The sequence below is a fragment of the Mastigoproctus giganteus genome, chromosome 8, assembly GCF_048544385.1.
Source record: "Mastigoproctus giganteus isolate SK-2022 chromosome 8, ASM4854438v1, whole genome shotgun sequence".
NCBI classification, from domain to species: domain Eukaryota; kingdom Metazoa; phylum Arthropoda; class Arachnida; order Uropygi; family Thelyphonidae; genus Mastigoproctus; species Mastigoproctus giganteus.
In genome coordinates this window covers 162,611,111-162,631,720 of record NC_143582.1, presented here as the reverse complement: position 1 = coordinate 162,631,720, position 20,610 = coordinate 162,611,111, and the positions used below count along the sequence as shown (strand labels likewise).

The window sequence follows — 20,610 nt, the reverse complement described above, 5'->3', positions numbered from 1 at the left end:
TGATTAATGGCAAGCTTACTTGTTTAAGTAAGCTTGCCATTAATCCAAACACAGTTCTTAAAATTGAGGATTTCCTCTGTTTTTTCCTCTGCTTCACATAAAATGTTTCACACATGCTGCTCTTATGCTTTTGCAGTAATGATTTCAAGAGGCCTAAAACACTTCTGAGTTTCAGCATGTGTTGTTCGTGGTTTGGCATAGCAGGAAGCAAGTTTAACCCGTAATATGGCAGCCCCCTCCCATACACTTATTTGTTATCTTGGCCCCTTTTATCTTAATAATCTTAGAACTTTTTAATCATACTACATGTACAAGGCTGGACATTACTTTTTAAGGATCACAAGATGGTGGTAGACAATTTATTAGTTGCTACGTGTGCCACATGCTTCGTTATTATCAGTAGTGTATGGATAATACTGTGTTGCTTTGCAAGTGGAGTTGTCACAAAATACATGTTTATTGCTGACCCTTCCGGGCTGTAATTTTAGTTGATTTAAATAATTAAATCTATTTACTTTAAGTTATGCACTGCAATAGCTTTGCATTAAGAACACCTCCAATCATGTCTTCATGTGTTTCAGCTGCTGCTGATACCCCTACAAAATGCAAAGTATTCATAGCATCTGTATACAGTAGCACTAGAGCATTCACTGGACTTTTGTTCCATGGGAAGAATGCACTTGAGATTTTTCTTTATTTATTTATTGTATTAGCCAACTTTTGGCAACAATACTGTGTATTTTCAATATCATACAGATAAAAGCCAGTAAAAAAATAAATAAATAGTTTCTGTGATGTCTGTCTCTGGGCAGATCAGGATTGTCATTTTCAGAGATAAGATACCACTGATATCACATTCAAGAATTTTTCAAGGGCAGAAATGACTGTAGTTTGTGTATTATTAACCAGGGCTTGGAGACAGAATGTGAACATTAGGATCAGATTAGTGAGGGTGAGTATCTTTCCCTTATCCAAAGTTCTTTCCCAAGTCCACCCAGTGGTTGTACACAAACTTTGGATAAGGGAAAGATACCCTCACTAATATGGTCCCAATGTCACATACCATTACAGCTCTGTTTGTGTAATTTGGTTAACAACGGTACAATTTAGTATAATGATACAATGGTAGCAATTTGGTTCATTAGTGCAGTGGTCTCCAAAGATGGGTGTGCAAGATAATCTGCAATAAATCAATATTTATTATGAAAACTTTAGTTTTTTGAAACGTAATTGAAAATAAAAATTATAAATAAATGTTTTTTTTAATACTTCAATGTGTCTTTATTTGATCGTGCCATCAATCATGCACGTTCAAGTACATGCATTTTGTACTTGAACTTCCATTTAATTTTGTTTTGTATTTTTTTATTTGTGATCTTTAAAAATTATATGTTATTTTGTAAATGTTGTTTTAGATATAATGCCTTCCATGTAAATGATTTATAAAAAAAAAAAAAAAATAAATAAACTTATATATTTAGTTTTTTATTCCTGGGTGTGCGCTAGTCCTTTTAAGTAAAATAAGGGTGCACAACCAAAAACATTTCGAGACCACTGCATTAGCAATGCATAGATGGTCTACAAGGGGCCAGAGGCTTCATGCAGACCATCTACAACATTGTTAACCAAATTGGTTAGGAGAGGATTCAGCATAACACAGTGAAGCGGCTGACTATGCAATGCAATATAGAAGTGGCATGACAACATGAACTGTGCACTGGATATGAGAGAGAGAGAGAGAGAGTGTCTTTATTGCAACATTTGATTGTAACTGGTTACAAGGTTAAGTATTGCAACTTTCCCTTCGCAGCCAAAATTCCAGGGGTTTACAAATAAGAGGCGTTACAAAAACATTAAATACAATAAGACATTAAAGAAACAAAAACAAGATGACATTAAATTATATAGGGATAAAACCAAATGAAAAATACATATGCGCTCTTGCATATGAGGTCCTACCTAGAACCCCTGCTGACGGTTTGTCAAGCAAATGTGCCTACAGTGGGCATAGGAGTGGTGCCATTGGATGACTGGAAGTGGGTTGCCTGGGCTGATGAATTTCATTTCCAGCTGCTCCTTTTGTACAGATGGGTGTGATATACTTGACGTAAGTCTCTTGAATCCTGCTCCCCTGAAGAGGTTTGTGCAAGCTATTGGGGGGGGGATTCTCTTGGATGTCAGAGGTGTGTTTTGATGGGAGACTGGACCACTCTGGTACCTGTTGATTAGTGCTTCACTAGAGACTCATACAGATCCATTTCTGATTACTTTGCACCCATTTATGATGTCAGTCTTCCCAGACTGTAAGGCATTTTTCAAGGTGAAAATGCCCTGTGTCGCAGTGCTGCACTTATGTTGGGTTGGTTTGATAGGTATTTCAGTGTGTTTTTTGTCTTTCCATGGCTGCCAAATGTACACATTTCTGCCAGTTGAATGTACGTGAAATTGGTCATTTAATGTTTGGATCCAGTACCAAATACCTGTCAACTGTGAGATGTAATTCACTGCCTCCCTTAATATAATTGCATAGGTGCCTTGCCAGAGAAAACAGGTGCCTCCGTAGCCATGTGGGAAGGAGCAGCAGTGCGTAGCACACGCTTCTTGATTAGACCGGGGTTCGAGCCCGTCACCACCAAATACGGAAGATGTGGAAAGGTCAGGGAATGACCACCGCATATCTCCAGAGCAATGTGGCCTTAGTTGCTAATGCTTCTTAAAAAAAAAAAAAAAAAAACCAGAGAAAACAAACTAGAATATCTGTAACTTGCTATGCATTATTGTTTACAAGTAAGGTATAAATAGTTTAGTTGTGAAACAGCAAATGTAAAGCACTTGACAGCAATATTCATAAGGATTTGAAAGTATTGTTGAAACTTGCCCTTTAATAGTTGGGTTATTGGAATGTTTTCTTAATCTTTTTCTAGCTTGTTTCAATATGTTCAATCATTTTTTGACTAAAAATGGAGTGGAGTACAGTGTTGTTTTAAGTTTAATTTGTTATTGAAATTTGCTTATTTTTGTGTCCACTACACAGCTCTAATTATAAGAAACTTTCTCCAAGTCTTGAATGAGAAATGATACTTGTCATTTGAATTTAACTGTCCTTTTAAGTGGATTTTTAAAATACTGAATATACATTAGACCTTCCAACCTTTTTACTTTTGTCAGAACACTTATAGTTTTTGTGTATCTTTTACAGATTTTTGTCAAAACTTGTGTTTATTATTTTATATATATTTTATTATTATTATATTTTATTTTACATTTTTGAAATATTTGTATGCATTGTTTTATTTACCAATGTGGACTTCTTTGCTCATGTTTAATACAGAGAATATCAGGCATGTTCATTATTTGCTATCACTTTCTCTTTTTTGAATGGTAACTTTCCATCAGAAAGTTTTGTATGGTTTATTTATTTGTAAGCATTATGCCTAGGACTCAGTCCACAGCCTTATCAGTGGCTATCATCCCAAGAAAACTGTTGACCGTGCCTTGCATATTATGAGTTCAATCCTGTTGTGTTGGCATAGTTGCTGCAAAAAAACATGGGTTGCCATACCTTTAGATATCCTCCATCACCTTGTGCCATAATATATCCAGGTTTTGCTGCAAGAGCTGAAGGTGCCACAACCAGGTACTAGGTAGAAGTTCCTAATGCAAAGCTGTCTGTGTATTTTAATAATTAATTACTTAAGTTCCTTTTAATGTGTCATTAAGGACATTTAACTTGTCTGCTTTGAGGGAGTTAGCTAATACATATTGCTCTATATATACAGTAATACCCCGAAGTTACGCGATAGGTGGGTCCGACGAAAATCGCGTAAGTCGAATTCGCGTAAGTCGGGGTACAACTTTGCATATAAATACATATAAATTTTGCTTAATTGGGACCAAGGACTAACAAAAACACTAGTTTAGAAGAAAAATATTAATAAAATTGCAGTTCTTTATACATATTAATACAAAATATGTATTAAACAAGCAAATGACTTACGTAAAAAAGTTATTTCGATGTCGATGGCTTCATAAAATCTAACAAATTCGTCTGACGACACAGCGCCTTCTTTTTTTCACGCAGAATTTCGTCGTAGCAAGCTAATAATTTTTTTATTCCTTGCTTTGTAGCTATAACGCGTTCTTCGTTGGAGTCTATGTTTTCTAAAATTTTTAAGCCCTTTACAATTGAGCCCTTTTCAATTTTCAACCTGTCAAGTTTGCAATTGTCATGTGCTTTTCGCCGTTGCTTCATTTAGGCCTGTAGCACGTGCAATATCACATGGTCTTTCATTTCACTCAAAGCGTTTCACAATTTCATATTTTTTCTCTATCGACAGAGGCGGACTGGCCATAAGCCTTACCGGGGAAACCCCGGTGGGCCAGTGTGATTTTGGCCATAAACGATAGTATGAGGCCACTATAAATTTTCCCGGGTAAGAATTTTTGATCCAGTCCGCCTCTGTTTATCGATAATTGCTTTTCTTTTTCTCTCTGAATCTGCAGTGTCTTCACCAGGACGCTTCCTTTTCACACCTTTTAATTAAGTATTTTACTCATTTTTAGGGAATAAAGCACAATTACAAAACGAGGAGGCACGCTTGATACGCATAAACAAAGCTGCGCGCATGTAGCAACTGAATAAACAACACCATAAAGGCACAGATACACTATTAACACCTCACATTTCTAGGGGTTACTACCATAAAACAATAAAAATCCAGTTGCGTTTCTGCTAGTGATATTGCTATTAACTGGTAGTAAACTCGATCTAATTGCATTTGCGATTATACCGATAGCTGGAATTGTGTTGGTTTTTACGTTATTATGGTGAAATGTGTTTCCCCTTCACTGATATAAAAAACATAAAAGCAGCAAAGTTGAATTTTGTTCATCTTTCGCTCTCATTCTCCGCCGTCGCACCGTATATCGATAACATATGAAAAACGACCTTGAAGATAGTGGGCGGCAGCGTTGCCAAACGAAAAAAAATCAAGAACCGCGTAACTCCGAGTTCGCGTAAGTCGGGGTAGCGTAAGTCGGGGTAGCGTAAGTCGGGGTATTACTGTATTATATAGGGATATGCATTCCTATACCAGTGGTTTTCGATCTTTTTTTAATAATGGCACTTCTAAGTAATTTATTTTATTTTGTACACCCCTACTCAATTTCTGCCTGTTAGATCCGATTGTGTGTGTGTGTGTGTGTGTAAATGATAAAGATACAATGAAATTACTGAAAGTCTTAGTAAGCAGGAATGAGAAATTAAAATTTAAAAAAAATTATAAAATATATATAAGATTGGGTTATGGATCCGGGGTACTACGGTAAATGTAGAAAAAACTGGCAACCATAATGAAAAATAGACAAAAAGGTAATTATCAGTGTATTTGGTAGGGGAGTTGAGCTATCAGGTGTAATAACCATGGAAGAATTTTTTTAGCATACATAGGTTCTCTCAATTCTTCCATGGTTATTACACCTGATAGCTCAACTCCCCTACCAAATACACAGATATACTGATAATTACCTTTTTGTCTATATATATATATATATATATAAAATTAAAAAAATATGTTATATGATAGTTATTACAATAATATAACTATAAACAAAATTACAATTCATAATGCAAATTCTATCTATTCTATATATATATTAGAATATATATATAGAATATAATTTTATTATTAAAAAGATACTGTACACCTTTTTATAATGAAATAAATATATAAATAAAAAAAAATAAGTTTAAGTAACTTTAACCCAAATTACGTGGTACCCCTGGAATGTTGTTGCAGCATACTAAGGTGCCGCGGCACCTCGGTTCTCTGTTCTATACTGTCAAACATTTATTTATACATCATTCTTGATGTGTAAAGAAGTGTTATATGATTAGTAATGTTTAATAATGTTATTGTTGTTACTTAGGTGACATATGCAATGTATAGGACAATTGTGTTCTATAATATTTCAAAATATGACAGGTATAGAAATTCCAGCATTAATGAATGGTACTAATATTGTGTTATTAGTATGTTGAAGATCATACTCGGAAACATATCAGATCATACTCTTCACATAACTTAACTTTGATAATATTTGATAAAGTACCATTGTATTACTTCTGCAGCAATAATGATTGTAAAGTTACTAGAGCCAGAGGGTAATTATGAGTGTGGAGGTAAGATCAGTTTGGTGTCAGAATTAAAGTTTGACAATTATGTTAGAATCACTATCGATTTGTAATCCAACGATGTTGCTGTCTTGTAGATTTTGAATTATTGGAGTTCTGCTGATCTTTCATTAAGTTTATAGCATCTATAACAATTTTATAAGATAAGTTAATATCATATTTTGTCTGTATTTTATTTTTTAGCAGTGTCATCCTATTTTGTGGAATTGTCTTCTCTAACTTAGAATTTTAGTGAGTTATTTCCTTTTTTTTCTAGTTTTTTGCATCCTCTGGAAGATCATGTTATACATTTCTATATCTCTGTACAGCATGCATTTGACTGAAGGTGGGTTTCTTGTCATTTAACATGCCAGGTCTCTCTGGGACCAATACTAGTTCTTCCACAAATAGAAGCAGTCCTTCTCCCATGATTAGCAGCGAAACGTGTAGGATAAGGGATGTGTGGGCATGCAATCTAGAATATGAATTTAGAGCTATTCGCCAGGTTGTACAGAAGTATTGCTATGTTGCTATGGTAAGTAACTTTGTTTAGTCCATGTGCAGTTTTAACTGTGTAATGTGATTATAATAATTTTATTTAAGTACAGTAAAACCTGCTTAAATTGGCCTGAATGGTCACTTTAAGCTGTAGTCAATATTTACAGAATTTAATTTTTATGCAGAAAGTGATTTTTAGAACTGTTATATGGTGAATAAAAAATAAGAACATATAATTGCTAATTGATTGTGTCATTTGCATAACAGAGACACATGACAAAAGATTTATGTAATTAAATACATATATGGGAGGTCAAAAAAGATTTGTATTCACTAAGAAGTAGCGGCGATAGAAGGTTTAAACAAACACCATGTATCACACTTTTTCAGCATAGTTGCCAAACAAAATGACACATTTTTGCCACCTCTCAATACACTTCAGCAGGCCAGTTTTGTAGATGTCCTCTTGCTGTCCTTCAAACCACAACTTGGCAACAGAAATCACCTCGTTATCAGTAGCAAAGTGTTTTTTCCTGAAGAAAGGAGTATAGGAAGGAAAAAGGAAGAAATCTGAGGGTGCAAAGTCGGAGGAATAAGTAGGATGTGGCAATAATTCAAACTCGCATTTGTGGGTGTACCTCACTGTAGCATGCCAGGAATGCACTCAGGCATTATTGTGGATCAGATGCACACCAAGGTTCTTCGGCATTTGAATTGTTTATACCAATGGCAACAACGCTGTAACTTATATATATTTCTCCATAAACAGTGAAAATTTTATCGTGGATTGTTTTGGGTGGTTTCCTTTGCAGAAAGAGGAACTGAAATGGGATCTTCCCCATTTCATACTAAGTATATACCAATATACAGTATGTTGATATATACTTTATATTTGATTCCTCATAGTCGGTTCTGTTTTGTTGTGCACTCTTAGCTTTTATGTAGATTGGACACTTATTATCCCGTAGTGAGTGATCAAATGGTAGCTTCGTTTCTTTGCAATTCACACAAATTGCAGGTTCTGCTTTCCTGGGGCAGAATGCAAATTCATGTCTGGTGTCTGTGCAATGGCCACAGGTAGGCTGTGTTTGCTTATAGGTGTGGGTCGTGTGACCAAAGCAGCAGCACCTGTAGCATTTGGGAACAGCCACGTGCTCACGAAAACGGTGGCTGCCCCAGTTTATATAGATTTTTGATTGTTGGCTCAAAGATTTCCAGGCCGCTGCTGAGAGCTCTATGATCCAATTTATGGCATTTCCGTTTCTGGATTTAGTTTTATGTTTCGGCATAATGTATTGCCCTGATTCTTCCTCCATGAGTGTCTGTGTGAAGTTTTTGCAGTATATTTCATCTGTTAATTCTTCTGGTGTTGTCTCTTTGTCTACATCAAATACAATGATGTGATGCTTGGCCCTTTCTGTCTAGGAGGCTCTGCTAGGAGTCCCAGCGTTGAAATTTTGGTGTTACTGATTATACCTTTTATGTCCTCCGCAGTTTCAGTTTCAATTAACACCCCTACGTTTCTTGTTTTCCAAATAGATCTAATCTTAGTATGCTTGAAGCCACCCTTCAGCTTTTCTACTATTGTTTGTTTTACTTCTTCATTGGTCTTGTGTGTTTCTGTAGAGGCTGGCTTTAGTACAACTAGGTGCTGTTTTGGTATGAGGGTTTTTCTCTGGGCTGTTGTGGTTCGGTTTGTAATGGTGTTTTCATTTGGCTTGTTTAGGTTGGTCCTCAGTGCTTGGGAGTAGGTAGGGACATGCTGTAGTATTTCCTTTGCCCTGCTGTTTTGATAGACTTGAAGTTTGGCTAAAGCAACCTCTTTTTCCAAGTTGGTCTGGACTAGGATTGTCTCCATTTTCATCTATAATCCCACTATTTCCTCCCGGAGTGTAGTCATAATCCTGTTATGTTGATCTTTAAATAGGCTTTCTAGGGTATTCCTTAGAATAAGAGACTGCTCCAGTGCAGTGCCTTCAGGCAGTCTGGGGTCCAGTGGGGTTTCTTGTTTTTCCTGCCCTTTTTCTGTCACATTTTCTTGTTGGGAGATAGTCTGCTCCGTTTGGTCTTTGTTCTCGCTTTTGGAACGTGGTTTTCATCTCTGATCTGGGAGCTGTGGATTGCTTGCCCTTTCTCTTTGCTGTGGATGCTGTTAGAGTATTGTCTAAATCTTCGTTATTCTCTGTAAGTATTGGGTCATCGTTATTTATAGCCTTTTTCAGAGGCGTACTTGGATTTTTCAATTTTATGGCCAGGTCCGGATTATCGGGATTGTTTCGGTTTATTGGTTCCATATTTTCCCTGGATGAAGAGTTTTGAAGGGCAGCTACTGAATTGCTTAGCTCCAGGAGTGCAATGCTTAGTGCAGATTCTGTTTTATGCTTGTTGACCCAGAGCTTGCCGGGTGGGGGGAGAGGTCTCAACCCTAATTATCATAATACCTGGATGTTGTGCTTAGTTTATTATTCGTTCTGGGAGGACAGCACTGTGCACATTATTATATATATTCTCAATATCATGATATAGTGACATTACCTGACTTTTATTAATCCTGTGTTAAATATATTTAGTACTCCTAAAATGTTTTTGATATAGATGTCTTGAAGTAGCAAGTAACTCGCACTAACAGTCACTCAGACAAGGTCCGACCAATCAGGCCTCGACCGCGTGGGACACTGCTAACATTTTGTTATATATATTCTCAATATCATAAATATAGTGATATTAATAACTTTTATTAACCCTGTATTAGATCAAATATATTTAGTACCCCTAAATGTTCAAGGTATAGATGTTTTAAAGTATGTGGAAAATAACTCACACTAATAACGGTCACTCAGACAATGTCCAACCAATCAGGGCTCGACCACGTGGTGTACACTGAGAACAACTGTCTTTGTTTATCAGGCACCATATTAAAATTATACAGAAAACCAGTAAAATATCTGATATTCATCTTGAAAAACATATGTGGCTATAAAGCTGTTTATTTACAATTCCTGATAGTTGCTATCATCATTTAGGCGATATTTGCGGTACCAATAGCTTTAACAAAATTCATCTTAATATACAATGGAAAGTTGTCACGTTGTAACCCAGCAAGATCAATGCTAATGAAAAGTGACCATAATTTTCGTTTACCTTGGCCGATCTTCATGGAGTTGATGTTTGTGGACACATCTTGAGAAGAGGAACTTGACGGACACAAAATAGAGCAAAATGTGACACTTTAAACTACTAAAATCACGACAAATAGTGGAGCACCAAAACTGTGCGTCTGACCAGTAATTGAACAGCGCCCTCTCTCCCCCAAGCGATTAGACATAGTGTGCATAGTGTTAGGGTCGGGCGCCACCTGTGGTTTCCCACATCTGTGCCATATGTACACTGTGAAGAAATACAGAACACTGTAAATTCCAGAAAAAGTGTAGTGTGTTGAATGTGTAGTGTTGTGTTCTGTTGTGTGTCCTGGCATTTGGCCGCAGGACCCCAGATGGGACCCCACGTTGCCTGCACTAGGAGGTAGCCAGGCTGCCTATTATTCTCTAGCAGGTCTCCGTCAGGGTCGCCTGAGCTTCCTGAACGGAGACCAATTTAAAAAAAAATAAAAATAAAAAATAATAATAATAATAAAAAAAAATAATAATAATAAAATAATAAAAAAGTAATAAAAAATAAATAAAATAAAATAAAAAAATAAAATAAGTAAATAAATAGTAAAAATAAATAAAAAATAAGGTAGAGTGTGGTACAGGGTGTACGGAAGAAGATGGGGGAAAAGTAAGAGTAAGGGGATGCAGGTGAGGGCATCCCCTAAATTGACAGTGGAGCATATGCCCCACCAGGAGAAAAAGGGGGGGGGGATAACTCCAGAATGGTAGAAAAGCCACTCAGCGAGAGTGCTGAGTGTGACTTATATTTTGCGGTGGAGTGGTCAAGACTACTGGAGCCTACCCAACCATATGGAAAGTTAGCAGGTAATCCTACTCTGGATGTTCCAGGGTCAGCAAGTCGATGCTGGTAAAACAGTCAAGTACAGATTTTTTATTTCAAGTTTGAGTAAGTCCCTTACAGGTTTCTATCCCTGGCTTGAGTTGGTTGTAGAGTCCTGCACCTAGAAAAGAGGTTCTGTGCATACTCCGTTAATGATTTGTAATATTGTTCTTCAGAAATTAACAGGTGCTCCTGTGTCCTTGAGGTATGTGTTGCAGTCTGGTGTACAGTGTTCCTCGAAGATCGTCATAAATTGGGCAGCTATAAAGAAGATGGTCCCAATCTTCAATTTCTCCACATGTACAGTAGGGGTTATTGATGATTCCCAAGGTAGTCAACTTATGATTTATAGAGCCGTGTCCAGTTATAATATATGTACAGTAGAGGCCAGGAGAGAACCAAGGCTGCGACTTTGGATAAACTAGTTTGACATTTGGGATGAATTTCGTAGTTATCAGGCCCTTGTCCGTCTCCTCCCACCTTGTCTGCCAGATTTGTAGTAGCATGACAGCTAGTTTTTTCTTTTCTTGCTTACAGTCAGTGTGAGTGTTGATGGTATGTCCAAAGATGGTAGCTGGGATTCCCGCGACAGGCAGTAGTGCAATCCTCGCCAGATAACCTCCAAGTCAAGGGGGAGGATACCTGCAAGAACCTGGAGGGCCGGAGAACTTACTGTGCAACAGGCCCTGGTAATGGCAAACAGTATACTTCGCTGAATTGTTTCCAGTTTGCATTTATTGTGAACAATTATTGCTCTATGGTACCAAATCCCGGATCCGTATATAATAACAGGGAGGAATATAGCGTTATACAGGAGTTTGAGTGTTCTCCGGTTCAGACCCCCAGTCACACCTGCTTACTCGGATGATTAAGGCTGCATAATTTCTGATTTTTTCTTGAAGGTATGAGAGGTGCGGGAAGAAGGAGAGCTTTGAATCCAGGATGATACCAGGTGTTTTAGGGAAGTTACCAGCTTGATGGTTTTTCCTTGTACCTTGATCTGAGGAGGCCTTGATATTTGTAGGATGCCTTTGAGAAGTATGGATTGTGTCTTCTGTGGAGAAATCCGGAGCTTGTGTAGAGTCGCCCAGTCCTGTAAGATCTGTAGTGCTTGATTTCCAGTGGCCTCGAGAGCTGCTCTGGTGTCCGCTGCGATGGAGATGGTAATATCATCTGCGAATGCTTGGATAGTAACAGGGCCCAGATCCAGATCGAGGACGATGTTCCAGAGGAACGGGCCGAGGACCGAACCCTGTGGGCAGCCTCTGTAGATAGATTTGGTGAGCTTCTGGTATGGTGAGGAGATGGTGATCTTCCTGTTGGAAAGGTAAATTTCTATAGACCTGTATAAGTTGGCTGGTATGCACGCCAGTCTTAGCCTGTGAAGAATGCTTGGCCACCAGAGCATGTCAAAGGCCCCGGCAAAGTCAATGGTTATGAGGAGAAAGTACTTGTAATTAGTGTTGGCTGCAGCTTGGGTTATTTGGTAGAGAGCATCCTCTGTGCAGCATCCTGGGTGAAATCCAGGATGCTGCACAGGGTGAATTGGATTGTAGGCCAGCTTCTGTGTAGTGTGTTAGGAGTCTGGTATGGAGGAGGCATTCAAGTAGTTTGCTCAATGTGGACAAGAGGGCAATGGGTTGGTATGAGTTAGGCTGTTCTGGAGGCTTCGATGGATTTTTGAGTATTAACTTTAATTCAGCTATTTTCCAGCTTTCTGGGAAGGATCCCTGAGGTAGGCATTTATTGAACAGGTTAAGCAGAAATTGGGGATTTACCTGTGCAAACTTTTTTAGTATTTCTGGTTCAATGCGATCTAGTCCTGGGGATTTTTTATCCTTCACTTTGTCAAGGGCTTGCTGCAGTTCTTCAGTGTTAAATTCTTCCTCCACAGAGTCAATGTGGTAATTGTCATTATCTAGACAAATTTGCTGCTGTTGTGTTGTGAGATGATCGGCGTTGCTGATAAAGAGAGTATCCAAGATATTCATCATGGATTGCTCCCATGACGTTGTCATGATTCCTTGTGGTGTTATTGTGGAATGGACTACTTCTCCTCTTGGCAATTTGTCGGTAGTAACTCGGTACACCACTCCCCAAGGGTCCGAGTTACCAGTGGTGGTAACCAGCTCCTCCCATGTAGTTCTTTTTTGCTGCCTGATCATGGAAGTGTATTGGTTCCTGGTCCTTGTAGTCTTCACAAAGGGCTTCCACATCAGTAGCTGGCCAAGAGATGCGAGCTCTCTGAAAAGCTTTCCTCTTGTTATGAACAGTCCAGCGTAGACGTTCGAGTTTATGAGACCACCATGGTACAGCACTTGGAAGAGGTTTTTTCTTGGGCATAGATTGCAGGGGTGATGATGTTAGTTACAAGCTTTTGATGCTGCTCGGGATTCAGGGAGAGGATGATCCATGATTGTTGACTGGAGAGAAGTGGTGAACAGCTCCCAATTGGCTTTGCCGATGGCATAGCGGTTGATATCGTAGTGCGGAGTAAGAGTTGATTCTATATTTCTTGTGAGGCTGTATGTAATTGCTCTATGGTCGGAGGTGGTCCAGGCTTCATTTACCTGCCACCCCGACACCTTACTTGAGATTGATCTTGTAGCAATTGTTATGTCTATTGTAGACTCCCACATAGTACTGGAGAATGTTGGGAGGTTATTGGGCCTGTTTATTATATTAAATGGTGAGGTGGCTAGAAAGTCTTTCAAAAGCCGCCCATTATGGCAACCAGGTCGGTCAGCTGTGAGGCTGTGCCAAGCAGGAGAACGGCAGTTAACATCTGCCCCAGGATGATTTTAGCGTTAGGTAGAATAGTGGTAACAGTTCTTAGGTAGTCAATAGCTGGGCCAATGTTTTGACTGGGTCTACAATAGAGTGATATTAAATAGAAGGCACCTAAGGGGCCAATTACGTGGGCACACACTGCCCAACATGTGCAGAGAGAAGAGATTTTGGTGACCATTATGTTTGGGTTCCGGGTGACTATGGCAGCCCAGGGAGTATCTTCATCTGCTTGAATTATTTTATATGTGAGAGGATAGCCTCTAACTTTCTTGGAGTGGGTGTATGGTTCTTGCAGTAGTAATATATCAATGTTTTCTTCATCTGCCTTTTTCCTTATTTCCGCCGCTACTGCACGTGCCCGCTGAGCATTAAGTTGTACAATTTAATAACACTGTTATTGAATGGCTTAGGCCTCGCTACCATAGTCAGTCTTCAGTTGTTGGTTTCGCTTTGCCTTGATGTAAATAGGACATTTGCTGTCCCTGATTGAATGGGATGCATCCAGTTTTACTGCTTTGCAGTTTGCGCACGTTGGAGCAGATGATTTGTTTGGGCAACTGCTATAATGATGCCCTTTTTGGGAACAATGCCCATAGGTAGGATCCATCTATGTGCACATGTGGGGTGGTGTGCCCAAAACGACAGCATCTGAAGCATTTAGGAACAGCCACATGTTCCTTGAAGTGGTGGCTGCTCCAACCAATAAAGATCCTGTTTTGAAGTTTTAGCTGGTTCCCTTGTGGAGAGAGATCCACTACCCAATTGCAAAGGTTGGGAGACTTTGACTTGGTGCAGTATTTTGGTTTTATGTGCTCCTTGTCTCTTTTTTCTTGGGTCGAGTCTCGAATGTTCCTGTGTAAAATTTCTTCAGCGATGCTGTCTGGAGTAATTTCCCTGTCCAAGTCAAAAATAAGAATTGATGGACCTTTCTTCTTGGGGTATTCTGCTGTTAGACCGAGGGAACTAATTCTAGGATTAGAAATTATTGCCTGGGCCTCTTGTTTTGTTGCAGTCTCAATTATGACACCAGTGTTTCTAGTTTTCCTGATGGATTTTATTTTAGTTGTTTTTAAGTCGTGAGCAAGCTGCTGAACCACAAGAGTTTTAACTGATTCTCTCGAGTCTAGCGATGAGTTGTTTGTAGCTTTCAATAGGACAAGGTGAGGTTCTTTGAGAAGCGTTTTCTTTTGATGATGATCCGTTAGTTTGTTGGTGGTAGTTGTATCCGGTGGAATCGTCCTCAGCGCTTGGGCGTATGTAAGGGGTGCTGTAGTATTTTCATTCACCCTTTTATCTAGGAAGGCGTCAAGTTTCGCTTTAGTTCTCTCGTGTTCCACATTCAAATTTGATAGCACATGCTCCATTTTCGACCACACATGGATAATTTCTCCTCTAACTGCAGCAGTGATTCAATTATCCTTTTGGAGCATGATATCCTCCAGGTCCAGGCGCAATGACAGTACCTGGTCCGTGATGGTTCCGTTTGGTAGTCATTGTTGGTTGTAATTATCTCTTCATTTTGGCCCATTCCTGAGTTTCGGGTTCGTGTGAGGGCTACAGAGCTCTCACCCTCAGCGAATTGTTCCTCAAAGTCAGACATAGTTGGTGTGTGAATATAACTTGGTAATTATGGCTTCCGATTTGCGAGAGTTCGGATTAGCGGGGTTATTCCTACACAGGTGGTAAGTATAGTTCACAAAGGGTAAAGTGGTAGTTCAATTATCTCTGCCAATGTTTAGAAGCCAAGATATGTGACATAATGAGAGTCAGCACATAGTAGAAAAATTAAAAAGGACAGTGTTTTTCTGCAATATGACAGACTGGAATATTTTAACATATTCAAAAGTTACACACGGGTTGGGGGTAATAAGTCAGATGCATGAAAACTTCAGTTAAAGTAGCTTGCCGGTCTGCGGTAATTAGTAGTCTTTGCTCCCGTTCATTCAAAGTGTCGCAGTGGTAATTCACTCCCCTCACATGGGAAGCTATCTAGCTGTGCTTTGACCTCTTTTAGGTGGGGTTGCGATCAAAATACGTTTGTTAGTGTGACCTTGTACTGCGAAGCATTCCGTGGCCTGGTTTAAACAATGAATAGCTGGCTGGGAATTCAATATTCAAAATTGCTAATAAAAATTTACCTGGTCATTCCATAGTGATGCTTTCATCAGATTTAGATACTCAGGACACTTGGGAATCACTGGATATCAAATACTTGACTTGGATAGAAAAATAGAATTGAAACAAAATACATTAAGCAGGAGCACAAGTTAATGCGACTGTCTCGTGTGGGTGCGACAGTGAGTTATTATCATGGGATGGGGGATATGCAGTGAACAACTAAAACAAACAAAATTCTTTGCTTTCTTTTTTATGCTCTTAGCCAAAGACTTCTCATCTGTCAAACCATCTTAGGGGTCCCCCCCCACATAATTTATAATCATCCCTATTTCTTTTTTTTCTCTGTCATTCTGACATCAATTTCAGTCTAAACCTCGAACAGTGTTGTTTTGCTTTTGTAAAAAGCTTAGTACATGCTATGATTACTTCACTGAATGCTTCTCATTTGGTGTTTTGTATGTTAACAGCATCAGTTGGTCGCACTGAAAAAAATTTTTAAAAAAATGTCTAAGACCATTATAATCACTTTTATGAAAGCAAATATTCTTCCTTAACAGTAGTTTTATCATTGATCATCTAGCAGATGCACAAAGATCCCTAACTGTTGCATGGTGCCTTCTTTCACCATTCAGTTCTTTTGGGATAAAAAGACAAGAAATAGTATGAAATGGGAAACTTTAAAAATTCTAATTACGAAAAATCTAATGACAAAAAAACAGTCATTAGAAATCTTGCTATCCAAAAAATATTATTTACTGATACTGTAAAGCTTTGAAAAAAGATTCTCTGGAAAGTTGCCATAGCAACTGTTATTTCTTGATGTGCATGGTGCTTTAAAGCACCATACACATCAAGGTGCTTTAAAGATTTCTTTATGGCTGAATTTTTCAAATTGAAAAATATTAATGATGGAGATTAGAAGTGAATATCATACTAGAGGAATGCTGAAATTCACTGATGTAATTCTAACAGATATTTAAATTTGTTAGTTTTGGTGTCCCAGATAATGGGTTAAATAAATCTGAAATCAATAAACTGCAATCACTGCAACCTATGGGCTCCTTTACCTGAAGCTTCTTAATACGTGAAAAGTTATTAGTAATGGCCATATCATGCAAGGAAGCCTAAGGTTTTTGCTGCACCAGCCAAAAATAAATAAATAAAATATAATAAATAATAATAAGAGAAAAGGAAATAGACAACCTATGCATTTCCCTCCTCCCATAGGTAACTATCCAGCTGACCTTTGAATTTCCTCAAACTGTCCATCTCAAGCACCCATGTAGGTAATGTATTCCAGTAATTTATAACTCGCTGCTAAAATGAAACTTCCTGCAATCCAGTCTAAACATCTCTCCTCGTAACTTGAATTTATGGCCTGTAGTTCTAGAATCATTTATAACCATGAAAATTTCGTCTCATTCATTCCATAGTTCAGTGGTCAGGCGTGAGGGGGCATAAGTATATGTGTCCCTGAATGATGTGGGTTCAAGCCCATGGCTGCTCAGTACGGTGCTGTTTCTTGTATTCTCTCTCTCTCTCTCTACCTTGTGAACTCTTCTGACCATGTGGTCATCCCGGAGTATAAACTTAAAATTTATTTATTTATTTTACTGTTGCCTCAGAGCCTTAGACACCTCAATCAAGTCGCCTCTAAGGTGCCTAGTTTCCAAGCTCAGCAACCTACATATTCAAAGTCTTTCCTCATATGGATGTCCTTTTGCCAATCTTACCAGGCGAGTTACCCATCTTTGGATCCTTTCAAAAAAGCACGTCTTTCTTTAGGGGCAGTCTCCATACTTGAACATAGTATTCCAAGTGTGGTCTAACAATAGCCTTATATAATGGGATTATGACGTCCTTATCTCTACTAGCAATTGTTTGGTAAATCATCAATAGTTGGACTTTCTGTGCAACCTGTCTACAATCCTTGGGGAACTTCATGTCTGACTGTATTGTAACATCCAAGTCCCTTTCCTCCACTACCAGCTTTAGTTCAACACCACCAAGTGTATAAGTTATTTTGGGGTTACTGTTCCCCAGTGTAATACCTTAAGCTTTGCTGCCTAAGCATAGCTGCCATTTTTTCTGACCATCTCTGAAGTCTGACTAGGTCACTCTGAAGAAGCTCTGCTTGGTGGTGATCATTAACTACTCTACCAATCTTTACATCATCTGCAAATTTAGACATCACACCCTCAATCCCTTCATCGATGTCATTTATGAAAATCAAAAACAACGGTGGTCCTAATACTGATCCTCGATGAACCCCACTTCTTACATCAATCCAATCTGAGGAATAACCATTTATCACAACCCTCTGCCTCCTGCCCTGAAGCCATCCAGCTATCCATCTAAGGATTTTCCCTGTGATTTCAACCTGTCCCAGCTTATAAGGTATCCGCCCGTGTGGGACTGAGTCAAATTCTTTGTTGGAATCCAAATAAACAATGTCGAAATTATTCCTTAAACCCAGCTCATGGTGACCCTGTCAAAATAGCTAACCCGATTTGTTAAACATGATTTTCCCCTTTACAAAACCATGCTGCATATCCTTCAGAATTCCATTTCTATCCAAATGATCCTAAATTCCACCCTTGATCATTGTCTCCATGATTTTCCCTACTATTGAAGTTAGACTGACCGGTTTGTAATTTCCCACTACACTCTTAGAACAGTCCTTATGTATTGGAGATACACTGGCACTTTTTCCAATCCAATGGAATCTCTCCTAAGTCCAGTGATGCTCTCATAATTAGCCTCAATGGTTCAATGCACTTGCTGCCTCCCTAAAAATTATAGGGTATATGCCATCAATCCCAGGAGCCTTATTCGCCTGTAGGTTCGAAAGTTTTTTCATTAAATAATCATTTGAAATTCAATATCATTAATTGCATATTTTTCAACTTCACTCCCATAATTTATCATTGATGTAAAGGGTTTTTCTTCTGTAAATATTGAGGCAAAGTAATTGAGTTCATCTGCAATATCAGCTAAGGTATCTGATACTATCCCATGTCCATTACATAAGGGTGTGATCTGGTTTGTTCTTCTCTTCTTTGCATTTTTATATGCAAAGAATTCCTTATCCCCACTCTTTGGTCTCTTTGCCAGCGATTTCTCATAATCTTCCTTTGCCAGCCTAAACTTTTCTGTGGCATTATTACAGTTCAGTTTGTAGCTGTTATAGGCTTCAGTACTTTTTATTGTTCTGTAACTTTTCTATGCCGCCTTTTTCTGCTCAAGTAATCTGGCAACTTCAATATTCATCCAACTTGCAGTCCTCCTCCTGGAGTATTTTTAATGGTATATCTATGATTAATGTTTTTCAGGTATACCATAATTCAATTGTATTTGCTCTCTGTGAGATATCTGTCCAGTTAATAGAGGCCATGTAGCACCTTAAGCTGTTGTAATTTCCTTTCCTGAAATTATAACCAGTTCCTTTGCATTTAACTACTGCTATCTCTCTTTTCATCGTCTACCGTAGAACTCTGCGATTACTTCCTGCCACTGATTCCTGTACTGTCAGCCGTGTTGTCATCTGGTTCGGTGATGATGATCAAGTCTAGAATATCCTTTTCCGTAGTAATTTCCCTGACACGTTGATACAAATAACAATCATATAGTTGATTTAAAAATTTTGTCCACTGTCAAGTTTACTTCCCATTTGCTTCAATTGGTGCCTCCGTAGCCAGGTGGGCAGAAGCAGCAGCAGCAGTGTATAGCACACGCTTCTTGATTAGACTGGGGTTCGAACCCACGACCACCAAATACGGAGGATGCGGAAGGTCAGGGAATGACCACTGCATATCCCTGGATTTTAGGAGCATTAGTTGCTAATGCTCCTAAAAACCAATAATAACATTTGCTTCAATCAATTAGAGGCATAATAAGACATTCGTGCTTACTTGCCCATTCTATTTGCATGTGGAGGCTCTCATCATGATTTTCACAATCACGTTGTCTGTAGATTACTCCCACTCTCATTATACCTTTGCTTCCAACTATTTCATACCATTCAGATTCTATACTATCATGTGAAAGGTGTGAATCTGGGAAAGCTTTGCACTCAGGCTGCTTTTGATAAGATGCATGACCCCCCACACCCCCTTCTCTCTGCCCTATCTCCCCCCTAAATACATTGTATATACTGTACTGAAACTGGTCATCCCCTATCTCTGGGTGGCACCACGTTTCCCTAAGCCCCATTATGTCAGCATTACTTGTCCTAACCAGCAGTTTGAATTCACTCATTTTATTGACGACACTTTTGACATTACTGTATAAACAATTAAGACTTAGTGTTCTTGTATAGTTAACTACCCTAACACACTCCTTGAAGTTATTTAAGCTTGTTTCCCTGTCATTGATTACCCGCTCATTTGAAACATTTCTGTCCTCAGAACATCTTGCTAATATGACGTTGTGGTAACAAACGAACAAGAAATCTTGAGGTATATGCAAGCATTACTTTGACCAATATTATCAGATAAATGTGTATTTATATTACTCTTTTCCCCCAAACTAGCAGTTTTCCTGAACTTTTGAGGTATCCTCAATAATACTGGCAAAAACCCTTGCACCACCTTTGTTTAAATGTATCACGTCTCTACAAAACAGATTCCTTCTACCTACGAGTGTAGGCCAAACTGACAAAATTTCCCCCAAAAGCCTTGCAGAGCCCTTCAAGTCTTGAGTTAATCCATAAGGCTTTCGGTATATAATCCCTCCTATTGTGCCTGGGCAGAATTGCAGACACATAGACATTCTGACCTAACTCGCGGCATTTTTTCAGCACATTTCTATATCTAACAAATCATAAGATCATGTGTGCTTAATACCATTAGTCCCCACATGAATAATATTCTCTTTATCTTAATACCATTAGTCCCCACATGGATAATATTCTCTTTATCTTAATACCATTAGTCCCCACATGAATAATATTTCCTTTTCCCTGACAATGGAGTCTCATAATCGAACTAAGTCCTTCTGAACCAGAGCAGTTTGCACTTGGTTATTCTGCTCTGGGGCCT

General features: G+C 38.6%; 1 protein-coding gene across 5 annotated transcripts in view; it reads left to right on the top strand.

Moving 5' to 3' along the window:
- The window catches only part of LOC150081971 (CCR4-NOT transcription complex subunit 7-like), a 180,867-nt gene that overhangs the window by 42,268 nt on the left and 117,989 nt on the right, over positions 1–20,610 (top strand). For all 5 annotated transcript variants that reach the window (XM_090379867.1, XM_090379865.1, XM_090379870.1 and 2 more), the window contains one exon: positions 6,450–6,707. In XM_090379867.1, coding sequence (XP_090235993.1) covers positions 6,540–6,707 — 168 coding nt within the window. In that variant the 5' untranslated portion in view covers positions 6,450–6,539. The remainder of the gene's footprint in view (positions 1–6,449; positions 6,708–20,610) is intronic.